The 13,853-nt window shown below is 40.8% G+C and overlaps 1 protein-coding gene across 1 annotated transcript; it reads left to right on the forward strand.

Annotated features, from left to right (window-relative positions):
• Nucleotides 1–361: 361 nt before the first annotated feature.
• On the forward strand, nt 362–9,124 carry LOC116371921 (zinc finger protein OZF-like). The gene is made up of 5 exons (XM_031821060.1): nt 362–539; nt 1,486–1,734; nt 3,052–3,288; nt 6,851–7,096; nt 7,714–9,124. The coding sequence occupies exons 2-5, from the start codon at nt 1,632–1,634 to the stop codon at nt 8,700–8,702; spliced, it is 1,575 nt and encodes a 524-aa protein (XP_031676920.1). The 5' UTR covers nt 362–539; nt 1,486–1,631; the 3' UTR covers nt 8,703–9,124.
• Nucleotides 9,125–13,853: the final 4,729 nt, after the last annotated feature.

Below are 13,853 nucleotides of genomic sequence, written 5' to 3' on the forward strand. Positions count from 1 at the left end.
AAATACTAAAATACAACTTAAACAGGACTCTTAAATCATTTAATTTAAATAGTATTTTTTGATCACAGAAACAATGATAAAATATGGACAAATAAATTAATAATGAAATGTCAATTACATAAAGCAGCCCGTGTAATCATCTGCCAGAGAGTAGCCCCAGTCGGTCCGAGACCCAAGCAATACATTTGGGCCCGATAACTCGGTAATACTGCCTCAGGCGGGCCAGACTCGGGCCATGACGTCGGCCGAGTCTGACTCTCAGCCGGAATCGGCACAGATGCACTGTGCTAGCTGGGATGGGACATCATTCTAAAGACCACAATCAACTCTATGCAAAATAGATGTGTGCCGGAGGAGGCAGCGACCCCTTCTCATGTACTGGGGTTGGGTCATCCCAAGGAAACCGGAATGCACGGACGGTGTTAGTGGGGGAACAGGAAGTTCCGGACAGAAGCGCACCATTATTCAGTGTAAAGAAAGCGCCAGAACGGTGCAGTCAATAAGATAACATTCTTGTCCTTTTCTATTTATTACTACAGGTATGTAATAGCACGTTTAAACATTCTAATATCGAAAGAACATGTCGTACCATTTTAGGTAATACATCCGTTAAGGTATTATCACGTTGGGTAAAGGTGTGATGTGTTATTTTTGTGTCAAGCCGAGTGAAGAACGTGATAATGTTAACTATTTTACAAGTTGCATAGTTAGAGCCTTTGGGGTTTGTCTGAGTGGATGTACATAGTTTTCTCAAGGTACTTTCATAAAGAATATATTGACTGGAAATTTCTGAATTCGTTTTACAATATATTAGTTTTGTGTAAAATTCACAAGCTGGTAAAATGGCGGCGCCACTCGGTCTGCGTCAACAGACTTCATTCCAGGCAGTGTGGCTGCAGCAGAGAGAGACCATTTCACGGTTACACTACTGTTTTAAAGTTTAATGTAGTGATTATCAGTTTTCTACGTGTGTACTAATATTCAGACTCTTAAGTTATCGTTGTCTATACATATTACTATGGTGTGAACGGAAATACTATTTGGTTTTTGATTTAAATAACACAGTGAAGACAATGTTATTCAGGAAATAGTACATAGTGCTGCCTGAAACATACTGCAACCTTGTACTAAATGGTTTTTGAGTCATTTCTGCATTTATGTGAATTCAGGAAATCTACCATAGATAAAGTGCCTGTGTAGCCTGATTTAAAGCGTAAACGTTGTCTAATGTGAAGGAATTCATGTTGTGTTGTCAATGTTGAGCTACCAGATCTATTGAAATGAGATCAGTGCGTGACTTGGACAGGAGCTGAGTACCATCACCTCAAATGTATATTGTTTGAGCTCATGTTCCTCTTATAGAATATTAGCTCAACAGTATTGTGTAGCTCCTGCACCTAGATTTAAAGAATATTTTTTGAGAGTAAAGAAAGTGCCAGAACTGATAAGACAATAACTTTAGTCTTTTTCTCTTTATTACTACAGGCCGACTCAGATTAAGTCTGAGGCCGGTAACATAAACAGTGAGGACAAACGCAGCCTGCCTCTCTCCTTCCAAACTGAGTCCAAACCTACAGTCACTGGGTCCTGATTGTGACAGTGGAGCCCAGTTTGCACTACAGGATCCAGAGATGGCATCAGTGAAGCTGGAAGACTGCAGTCCAACAATGGAGCTGAATATTGACATTAAAGATGAAGAAGAGGAGGAGAAGATTGGGGGATCTGTTAGTCATGGTAAGAGCAGGTTCTATCTATCCAAGTTTGTGTACTGGCATAGAGCAGTGGGGTGGAGACACTTGCAGAAGTTGGCCTTTTATGGTAAGAGCAGGTTCCATCTAACTAAGTTTGTTGTTCATTACAACTTCCCACTGTGCATGAAAAGTTGCAGTATAACGGTTTCAATGAGAAGGTAGATGTTATTTCATGCTACTGAGACTTGTATGGATGACACCAGTATTGTCAGCATTTGTTTTATTCACTGGTCTATCTGGAGTGATCAGAGAGGAGACTAAAGAAGTGAAGTAGACAAACTGCCAGTGTTTTAAAGTTCTATGAAATGAGTCTGTAGTTACTAACCCTTGTGATAGTGAGTAGAGGATGATATAGCTAATCATTTTCATGATTTTTGAGATACTTTTAGAATAGTTTTATCATCAATCTACACACAATACGCCATAATGACAAAGCAAAAACAGTTTTTTAAAAATGTTTTCACATTTATAAAATATTTAAAACAGAAATAACTTATGTACATAAGTACTCAGACCCTTTGCTATGCGACTTAACATTGAGCTCAGGTGCATCTTGTTTCCATTGATCATCCTTGAGATGTTTCTACAACTTGATTGTTGTCAACCTGTGGTAAATTCAATTGATTGGACATGATTTGGAAAGGCACACACCTGTCTATATAAGGTCCCACATTTCACAGTGCATGTCAGACCTAAAACTAAGTCATGAGGTTGAAGGAATTGTCCGTAGAGCTCCATGAAAGGAAAAATTCACAAGCTGGTAAAATGGCGGCACCCAGTCAGTCTGCATCAACACACTTCAGTGCAGGCAGTGAGGTTGCAGCAGAGAGACAATTTTACAGTTGCACTGCTGTTTTCAAACCAAATGTAATGATTATCAGTTTTCTGCATGTGTCATATTCAGACACATTAAGTTGTTTCTGTCTTCATCTATAAATGTTACTGTGGTGTGAACAGGACATACAATTGGTTTTTGAAGTAAAACAGTGAATACGAGTAAGTAAAATAGCACAGTGCTGCCTAAAACATACTGCAACCTTGTACTGAATGTTTTTTGAGTCATTCATGCATTTTTCTACTATAGGTTAAGTATTGTCTCAACCATATTGTGGAGCTCCTGCACCTACATATAAACAGTACCGGCACCCAAAATGTTTATCGGCAACTATTTCAGTCCAAGTCAAGCACTGAATTAGAGAATTGAACAAGAAAAAATTATATATTTTTAGAGAATGAAGAAAGTGCCAGAACATAAGACAATAATGTTTGTCTGTTTCTCTTATACCACTTTCTGACTCAGGTATGAGGCCGGTAACATCAACAGTGAGGACAAACCCAGCCTGCCTCTCTCCTTCCACAGTGAGTCCAAACCTACAGTCACTGGGTCCTGATTGTGACAGTGGAGCCCAGTTTACACTGCAGGATCCAGAGATGGCATCAGTGAAGCTGGAAGACTGCAGTCAAACACTGGAGCTGAATGTCAACATTAAAGATGAAGAAGAAGACGAGGAGAAGATTGGGAAATCTGTTTCTCATGGTAAGAGCAGGTTCTAACTAACTAAGTTTGTTGTTTATTCCAACTTCCCACTGTGCATGATAAGTTGCAATAGAATGAGTGTGTAGTTACTAATAACCCTTGTGATGTTGAGTTGATGATTTAGCTCATAATTTTCTTCACTTACTTTAATAGTTTTTTATTCCCCTTTTGTATTGCACAGCCTTCTGAATACGTACAGGTAGCCTAGTGGTTAGAGAGTTGGCCAGTCAATTAAAGGCTGCTGGATCGAATGACAAGGTAAAAATGGATCGTTCTGCCCCTGAGCAAAGCAGTTAACCCACTGTTCCCTCGGCGCCAGAGATGTGGATGTCGATTATGGCAGCCCCCCGCACCTCTCTGATTCAAAGCGGTTGGGTTAAATGTGGAAGACACATTTCAGTTGAATGCATTGTTGTACAGCTGACTAGGTATCCCCTCTCCCATTCAGAAAGTATTTAGACCCCTTGACCTCTTTGGGACTCCCGATCACGGCCAGTTGAGATACAGCCTGGAATCGAACCCGTGTCTGTAGTGATGCCTCAAGCGCTGAGATGCAGTGCCTTCGACCGCTGCGCCACTCGGGAGCCCCTTGAAGTGTTGAAGGTCCCCAAGAACAATTTTTTTTACACATATTTATTAGTTCCAATTAGGACAATCAACAATTACAGAATGAGTCATAATGATATTTATTCTACCAATAATAGATACAAGCAATGATGTCCATCTGTTGATGGATTATGTTGCATTTGTTACCATGGGTTCATAATTTGCTGAGCTCGAGCTAATTTCTGGTTTTTAATTTTTAATACCAAGATTTTTAATACCAAGATATGTGAAACCTTGTTCTGTATTCACAAATAGATGCTGTACAACTGGATTCAGTATCTTGTTTGAGGAAAAGGATGGAAGATTTGGTTTTACTAACTTTAAACCCAAAAAACGGACAAGTTATTAATTAAATTGGAGAGGGAATAGTTATTTAGATCTGTTAGGAATAAGAGGATATCATCAGCATACAGCTCCACTCTTTGTTCAAAATCTGTTTTAATTCCACTAATTAACGGTTGGGCCCTTACTGCAATGTCAAAGGGTTCTATAGCTAAAAGAAAGAGTCCTGGACTGTCTGGACATCCTTGTCTCGTGCCCCCGAAAAATCTTTAAATGTTGTGAAATCAAGTTGTTAGTGGCAATGTCTGTAGTGGGGTCAGTATATCATCTCTTAATCCATTTTACAGAAGTAGTTCCCAAATCTCTGAAATAAGACCACTCAACTCTATGGAATGCCTTTTCTGCATCAAGTGAGAGTATGGCAGTATCAGGGGACCCTTCACATGTGCACTGTTTAGTACTCTCCTTACATTGTGAAAACCTTGGTTTTTCACAAAACCATTTTGGTCTTGGTGTATTAGATATGGGAGCAGTCTATCCAATCTCCTGGCTAAGGCTTTAGCACTAATTCTTGAGTCGGATTTCAGAAGAGAAATTGGTCAAAATGTGAAAGTTAGACTTTCCCGACAGTAGTCATGCCTTGTGATTTGGCTACACACAATCCACAGCTAGGATATTTAAAGGTAGGTTACCTGATCCTGTCAAACGGGTTCCCGGAACGAAAGACTACAAAACTGAGAGGTGCGGTTGGATCCGGCTCAAATGAAGTACCAACCTTTTCATATTATGGAGTAGGGCCATCCCAAGGATCCCTGAATGCATGGACGGTTGCAACAAATCTTTTTTTATAACTAAATCAAGATAGACCACAGCTGGTCGTTTCCAATGGGAACAGATGAGTCATAGTGGGCAGTGCCAAGCCCGAGCTCCTATTGGTGCATTCTAGCACAAATCCTGCATATTTCTGTTAGGGAACGGCTCTGTGAAGAACTTGTGTGCAATAACTCAATTCGCCTCGGCGTTCCTTCTAAATAACGTGATTATTTAAAACTTTTGCAAAGCGTGAAGTCTACAAAACTTAGTCCACTCTGTTCATAACAGATTTTAGTTTTGGGAACAGAACTGTATTAAGATCAGATGTTTCATAGATCCATCTTCTCCCACTGCCGGCCAGTGGGCTTCCTCTCACTCCCCTATTGTTTTATCTGAGGCTGCACTGTGGTAGTGGGGGAACAGGAAGTTCCAGGCAGGCACGCTGTCATGTCCTGGTCTAAGTATTTTGTGTTTTTCTTCATGTATTGGGTCAGGCCAGGGTGTGGCATGGGGTTTTTGTATTATGGTGTGTTTTGTCTTGGGGTTTTGGTGTGTATGTATTGGGATTGTAGCTAGTGGGGTTATCTAGCAAAGTCTATGGCTGTCTGGAGTGGTTCTCAATCAGAGGCAGGTGTTTATCGTTGTCTCTGATTGGGAACCATATTTAGGCAGCCATATTCTTTGAGTTTGTCGTGGGTGATTGTCCTTAGTGTCCTCTATGTTAGTTACCACCAATATAGGCTGTTTCGGTTTTTGTTACGTTCTTTGTTTTGTAGTGTTTGTGTTTATTCGTGTTGTACGTTGTTCATTAAACATGGATCGTAATCTACACGCTGCAGTTTGGTCCGACTCTCCTTCACACCTAGAAAACCGTAACACACGCACCATTCTTCACAATAAAGAAAGCGCCAGATCAGTGCAGTCAATGTGTCCGTTTCTATTTATTACGACAGGTATGTAAAAGCGTGTATAAACGTTCTAATATCAAAATAACATGTCATACCACGCTACGTAACATCCGTTAAGGTATTATCACGTTTGGTTAATGGTTTGTTATTTTTGTGTCAAACCAAGTGAACGTGAAACTATTTCAAGTCACACAGCTAGAAACAAGGTTTGTCTGAATGGATGTACATAACTTCAAGGTAATTTAATAAAAAATCTATTTGAGTTTGTTTAGCATGTTATTGGTTTTATGTGAAATTCACAAGCTGGTAACATGGTGGCGCCCATTCTGTCTGCGCCAACAGACTTCAGTGCTGGTGCAGAGACAATTTCACGGTCACACTACAGTTTTGAAGCTGAATGTAATGATTATCATGTGTAGTAGTATTCAGACACGTCCAGTTTCTCTATTTAGCTGTAAATTATGGTGTGAACGGGAAATACGATTGGTTTTTAATGTGAAGACAGTTATTCAGGAAAATAGTACATAATGCTGCTTAAAACAAACTGCAACCTTGTACTAAATGGTTTTTGAGTCATTTACGCATTTGGGAAATCTACTGTAGGTTAAGTTAATTTACGTTGTGTAGACTCATTTTAAAGGGTGTACTTTGTCCAATTTGAATGAATTCATGTTTTGTTACCTACTTCCTCTTTTGAAATGAGATGGACAGGAGATTGGACAGGATCTGATTACCGCCACCTCAAATTTCTAATGTTTGAGCTCCTGTTCCTCTTATAGAATTTTAACTGTATTGTGGAGCTGCTGCACCTAAACATAAACGGCACCTATTTCAGTCCAAGTCAAGCACTGAATTAAATAATTGAACCATAAATATAATATATCTTTTTGAGAGTAAAGAAAGTGCCTGAACTGTCAAGACAACTATTTTTCTGTTACTCGTTGTTACTACAGGACGACTAGAATTAAGTCTGAAGCCGGTAACATCAACAGTGAGGACAAACCCAGCCTGCATCTCTCCTTCCACACTGAGTAGGAACCTACAGTCACTGGGTCCTGATTGTGACAGTAGAGCTCAGTTTGCTCTGCAGGATCCAGAGATGGCATCAGTGAAGCTCGAATGCGGTCAAACACTGGAGAAGATTGTCAACATTAAAGATGAAGAAGAGGAGGAGCAGATTGGGAAATCTCTTTCTCATGGTAAGAGCAGGTTATATCTAACAAAGTTTGTTGTTCATTCCAACTTCTCACTGTGCAGGAAAAGTTGCAGTAGAACTGTTTCATGATGAACTGTTTCAATGAGAAGGTAGATGTTATTTCATGCTACTGACACTTGCATGGTTTGACATCAGTATTGCCACCATTTGTTTTATTTACTGAGCTGTCTGGAGTGATCAGAGAGTAGACTAAAGAAGTGAAGTAGACAAACTGCCAGTGTTTTAAAGTTCTATGAAATTAGTTTGTGTAGTTACTAACCCTTGTGATAGTGAGTGGAGGACTCTAACCCACTTTTAGAATAGTTTTATTCCACTATATTGTACAGCCTACTGATATGAATACATATGTCACCCGGTACAGACAGAAGAGGACTGGCCACCCCTCTGGGTCTGGTTCCTCTCTACCCTGCAGGACCCTGCTTTCTAGGGAGTTTTTCCTGGCCACTGTGCTTCTACATCAGCATTGCTCATTGGGGATTTTAGACTGGGTTTCTGTTATGCACTTTGATATTTGCTGATGTAAAACGGGCTTCATAATGTACATTTGATTGACATGTATATCACACCAGCTGACTGCTTCTTCTGATGTTGTTCACACAGGAGACCATGTTGAGACATTCTCTACATCCAGAGAGAAAGAGCAGGAAGATCATGGAGCTAAGAGGTCTCACCACTGCCCACATTGTGATGAGATTTTCCCAATTCTATCAAAGCTAAAAATACACACAGGAGAGGATCCGTATTCCTGTACTGACTGTGGGAAGAGATTCACAACATCAAGGGCTCTGACAGTTCATCAGAGAGTGCACCCTGGAGAGAAGCCTTACTCCTGCCCTGACTGTGGAAAGATTTTCTCTCGACTGGGCCACTTAAAAAGACACAAACATATACATACAGGAGTGAAGCCTTACTCTTGCTCTGACTGTGTAAAATGCTACACAACATCATCTGAGCTAAAACTTCATCAGAGAGTGCACACTGGAGAGAAGCCTTACTCCTGCTATGACTGTGGGAAGAGTTTCTCTCGACAGGGTTTTTTAAAAGCACATGAACTTATACATACAGGAGTGAAGCCTTATTCCTGCTCTGACTGTGGGAAGATATTCTCTCAACTGGGCCACTTAAAAAGACATGAACGTATACATACAGGAGTGAAGCCTTACTCCTGCTCTGACTGTGGGAAGATTTTCTCTCAACTGGGCCACTTAAAAAGACATGAACGTATACATACAGGAGAGAAGCCTTACTCCTGCTCTGACTGTGGGAAGATTTTCTCTCAACTGGGCCACTTAAAAAGACATGAACGTATACATACAGGAGTGAAGCCTTACTCCTGCTCTGACTGTGTAAAATGCTTCACAACATCAACTGAGCAAAAAGTCCACCACAGAACACACACAGGAGAGAAGCCTTACTCCTGCTCTGACTGTGTAAAATGCTTCACAACATCAACTGAACTAAAAGTCCATCAGAGAACACACACAGGCGAGAAGCCTTACTTCTGCTCTGACTGTGGAAAGAGTTTCTCTCAATTGTGCCACTTAAAAAGACACCAAGGTAAACATGAAGGAGAGAAGCCTTGCCACTGATCTGACTGTTGAAAATGTTTTAAAACAGCCAAGCTAAAAGGTCATCAGAGAACAGACACAGGAGAGAAGCCTTATAACTCTTCTTAATTTGCCAAGAGTAACTTGATTGAAAGTCAAAGTATTTGGTTGTAAATATACCTTAGTATCAAAAGTAAAAGTGAATCATTTAAAATTCCTTAAATGAACCTTTACGCGATGGGTGTCCCTTAACCGGGACGGTTGTTGCTAACTTCTCCAATGTGACTAGAATTATGTTGTATACAACAGCCAACTTTCCAGGACATAGACATGTCTTTACAGTGGGGCAAAAAAGTATTTAGTCAGCCACCAATTGTGCAAGTTCTCCCACTTAAAAAGATGAGAGGCCTGTAATTTTCATCAAAGGTACACTTCAACTATGACAGACAAAATGAGAAAAAAAATCCAGAAAATCACTTTGTAGGCTTTTTTAAGGAATTTATTTGCAAATTATGGTGGAAAATAAGTATTTGGTCACCAACAAACAAGCAAGATTTCTGGCTCTCGCAGACCTGTAACTTCTTCTTTAAGAGGCTCCTCTGTCCTCCACTCGTTACCTGTATTAATGGCACCTGTTTGAACTTGTTAACAGTATAAAATACCCTGTCCACAACCTCAAACAGTCACACTCCAAACTCCACTATGGCCAAGACCAAAGAGCTGTCAAAGCTGTCAAAATTGTAGACCTGCACCAGGCTGGGAAGACTGAATCTGCAATAGGTAAGCAGCTTAGTTTGAAGAAATCAACTGTGGGAGCAATGATTAGGAAATGGAAAACATACAAGACCACTGATAATCTCCCTCGATCTGGGGCTCCACGCAAGATCTCACCCCATGGGGTCAAAATGATCACAAGAACGGTGAGCAAAAATTCCAGAACCACACGGGGGGATCTAGTGAATGACCTGCAGAGAGCTGGGACCAAAGTAACAAAGCCTACCATCAGTAACACACTACGCCGCCATGGAATCAAATCCTGCAGTGCCAGACGTGTCCCCCTGCTTAAGCCAGTACATGTCCAGGCCCGTCTGAAGTTTGCTAGAGAGCATTTGGATGATCCAGAAGAAGATTGGGAGAATGTCATATGGTCAGATGAAACCCAAAGATAACTTTTTGGTAAAAACTCGTCGTGTTTGTAGGACAAAGAATGCTGAGTTGCATCCAAAGAACACCATACTTACTGTGAAGCATGGGGGTGGAAACATCATGCTTTGGGGCTGTTTTTCTGCAAAGGGACCAGGACGACTGATCCGTGTAAAGGAAAGAATGAATGGGGCTATGTATCGTGAGATTTTGAGTGAAAACCTCCTTCCATCAGCAAGGGCATTGAAGATGAAACGTGGCTGGGTCTTTCAGCATGACAATGATCCCAAACACACCGCCCGGGCAACGAAGGAGTGGCTTCGTAAGAAGTATGTCAAAGTCCTGGAGTGGCAGTGCCAGTCTCCAGATCTCAACCCCATAGAAAATCTTTGGAGGGAGTTGAAAGTCCGTGTTGCCCAGCAACAGCCCCAAAACATCACTGCTCTAGAGGAGATCTGCATGGAGGAATGGGCCAAAATACCAGCAACAGTGTGTGAAAACTTACAGAAAACGTTTGGCCTCTGTCATTGCCAACAAAGGGTATATAACAAAGTATTGAGAAACTTTTGTTATTGACCAAATACTTATTTTCCACCAAAATTTGCAAATAAATTCATTAAAAATCCTACAATGTGATTTTCTGGATTTTTTTTCTCTCATTTTGTCTGTCATAGTTGAAGTGTTACAGGCCTCTCATCTTTTTAAGTGGGAGAACTTGCACAATTGGTGGCTGACTAAATACTTTTTTGCCCCACTGTATATAGGCAGAAAGCTTAAATTCTTGTTAATCTTCTGCAGTGTCCAATTTAACAGTAGCTATTACAGTGACAAAATACCGTGCTATTTTTTGAGGAGAGTGCACAACTTTTATCATGGCAACTGGTATAATACATTCACCTCTGAAGGTCAATAATGTACTTGCATTCAGTAATATTGCTCTGATTTGTCATCCTGAGGGAGATTAAATAATAAAAAGATCAAATGTAGCATAGTTTAATTTGCTTAAATTGTATTTTTATGTTCAAATGTAGCAACTGGTTCTACATTTTGAACCCCTGTTGTCTCTGGCTCCACACCCACCCTGCCCAGCCATCTAGCTGTGGAAGTTAGTGAATAAGCTAATGATCCATCATGTATAAAATTCCTGTCGTGTGTAAACTTAAATGTTTTATTACCATAGCATTTTTATATGTTCTCTATAGTTTTGTACTTAAATGTATCAATTGACCAATTCAGCACATTTGGGGAAACTCCTGGCAGACTTGATGCAGTGCAGTAATGTAATTCTTTACTGGATCAGTCAGAAACTTTGCACACTGCAAAAATCTAAATTACACCTAGACTCCTATCTGAAAGTATGTATTTTCCTGTTATTTTCCCAGGTAAGTTGACTGAGAAACACATTTTCATTTACAGCAACGACCTGAGGAATAGTTACAGGGGATGAATGAGCCATTGTAACCAACTAGGGATTATTAGGTGACCATGATGGTTGAGGGCCAGATTGGGAATTGAGCCATGGGGAATTATTCTCCTACATCACATTTGACATTTCCACAAACTTCAAATGGTATCAAGAATATGCATATCCTTGCTTCAGGTGCTGAGCTACAAGCAGTTAGATTTGGGTATGTATTTTTAGGCGAAAATGTTTTTTTTTTTTAAGTGTACAATCCTTAAAGAAGTAAGCAACCAGACGGCACAATTGTGTTTTATTTTTTATATTACGGATACCATGGGGCAACACTAACACCATTTACAAGCAAAGCATTTGTGTTCAGTGAGTCTGCCAGATCAGAAGCAGTAGGGAGGACCAGGGATGATATCTTGATAAGTACGTGAATTGGACCATTTTCTGTCATGCTAATCATAAAAAATGTAAAGAATACTTTCGGGTGTCAAGGAAAATGTTTGGAGTAAAAAGTAAATTATTTACTTAGGAATTTGCCACAGGATATCTAAACATCATTGCCAATCAGGTGCATCCCTTCATGGGAGTCGACATGGACCAGCATCCCTTTGGAACGCACACAACACCTTGGACAGTCTATGCCCCGACGATTTGAGGCTGTTCTGAGGGCAAAGGGGGGTGCAACCTCAATATTAGGAAGGTGTTTCAAATTTTTGTACTAGGGATGCACCGATATGGCATTTTTGGCCAATACGATATCCAATATTTTCCTTGCCGAAAGAACGATACCGATATTTACAATGTTAGCGGCCCTTTAAGCATTTTAGCACAGTTAAATAGTTAACACACACACACACGGATCCGGATGTGATTGAGAGTCCCATAGGGCCGGCACAATTGGTCCGGGGTAGGCCGTCCTTTAAATAAGCATTTTGTTCTTAAAGGATCTTCCTAGTTGAGTAAAGGTTACAACCCACAAACCACACCGACCAAACAGTTATTTTGTTGGCATTTACGTATGTCCCCATTACCAGTAAAACATCAATCAAAACCTATTTATTTCACTTGCTGTGCTGTTTCTTTGTTCAGTCGTTTCATTCTCAACCAGGAGTTCATCATTCATGTCAAGCAGTGAAGTTTCAGCTGTCTGTCCGTAGCCTCTCTTCCTCATGTGCTCTTTCACTGTGTCCGTTTCCATCTTGTCCGGTTTGTTTATGTACCATGTAACCTGAACCCTGTTTACTTGTCTGCATCGAAGTAGCGGTCCTGTGTACCGAGCATCGAGTGTATGATGGCGACACAGTAAAGAGACTCAGAGAGAATGCCATCGAATCGCTTGTTCACAGCATCAAGTACTTTTGTAAGTTAACCCCACGGTCTGTGTCGGGCAGTTTTGTTGAGCAGGGGTTTCAATGCCATGACAGAGGGTATCATTTCTGCTGCAGTTGCAATAGGGCTTTCCTCTAAAAAATCCTCATCGACCCACTGTGCTGTCAGACTCCGTATGCTCATGGGGCTGACATCGCTGTCCAAATATCAGTTGAGAAGCTAATAGCAGTGACACCCATAGATGTGCGTTTTAACAATTCTGTGTACCCCGGTAGGGCACCATATGAAAAATACTGTGTTCTGGATTGACCAGTCGGCGAAAGCCAACGTCATCCACGACAGAGGACGGAGGATTGTCAAGGGTAATGAATTCCCTTATCTTGGCGTTAACGGATTTCGCCTTTGAGTTGTCTCGCTGAAATGTTCTTACTCTTTCAAATGACTGCTTGACTTGAACTTGTTTAGTTGTTGGAAGTGTGCGCTTAGTATTTTTTCTGCTTTTGTTCTGAGTCGTGCTGTATTTTTTGTGGCGTCATTACGTCATCTACCTACGTTTATATAGGTATGCATGTCTACTTTGACATCGGTTTTTCACATCCGCATTAAATCGGGCCGATTGTTGGCATTTTTAGCTATTATCGTCCGATTCCGATATGCTCAACGATATATTGTGCATCCCCATCCGAAAAGTTTTAAATGCTTATCAATTGCCTTGCACAAAGTATCAAAAATCTAAAATACAACTTAAACAGGACTATTAAATTATTTAATTTAAATGTTTAATAGTATTTTTTGATCACAGAAGCAATGATAAATATGGATAAATAAATTAATAATGAAATGTTAATTATATAAAGCAGCCCGTGTAATCATCTGCCAGAGAGTAGCCCCAATCGGCCCGAACCACAAGTAATACATTTGGGCCAAATAATTATCACATCGGAATCGGCCCGAGCTCAATCCCGGTATCCTAGCTTTTAGTGATACTGCCTAAGGCGGCCCAGACTCGGGCCACAAGACGTCGGACCTGTCTGACTCTCAGCGGAGTACCGCGACTCTCTTGAATCGGCCCAGATCCACTGTGCTAGCTGGGATTGGACAACATTCTACAGGCCACAATCAACTCGCTGCAAAATAGATGTGTCCCGGAGGAGGCGGACCACTTCTTATGTGATGGGGTTGGGTCATCCCAAGGATCCCGAATGCCGGACGGTGTTAGTGGGGGGAACAGGAAGTTCCGGACAGAAGCGCACCATTATTCATGTAAAGAAAGCGCCAGAACGGTGCAGTGAAGAAGATAACTTCTTGTC

This window comes from Oncorhynchus kisutch, unplaced genomic scaffold, assembly GCF_002021735.2.
Source record: "Oncorhynchus kisutch isolate 150728-3 unplaced genomic scaffold, Okis_V2 scaffold3826, whole genome shotgun sequence".
NCBI classification, from domain to species: domain Eukaryota; kingdom Metazoa; phylum Chordata; class Actinopteri; order Salmoniformes; family Salmonidae; genus Oncorhynchus; species Oncorhynchus kisutch.

Excerpts from the sequence above, each read along its gene's own strand:
- LOC116371921 (XM_031821060.1), top strand. The coding sequence starts at position 1,632 with ATGGCATCAGTGAAGCTGGAAGACTGCAGTCCAACAATGGAGCTGAAT. Across the intron at positions 3,289-6,850 it reads TGGGAAATCTGTTTCTCATG|GACGACTAGAATTAAGTCTG; the intron begins GTAAGAGCAGGT and ends TTGTTACTACAG. Across the intron at positions 7,097-7,713 it reads TGGGAAATCTCTTTCTCATG|GAGACCATGTTGAGACATTC; the intron begins GTAAGAGCAGGT and ends TTGTTCACACAG.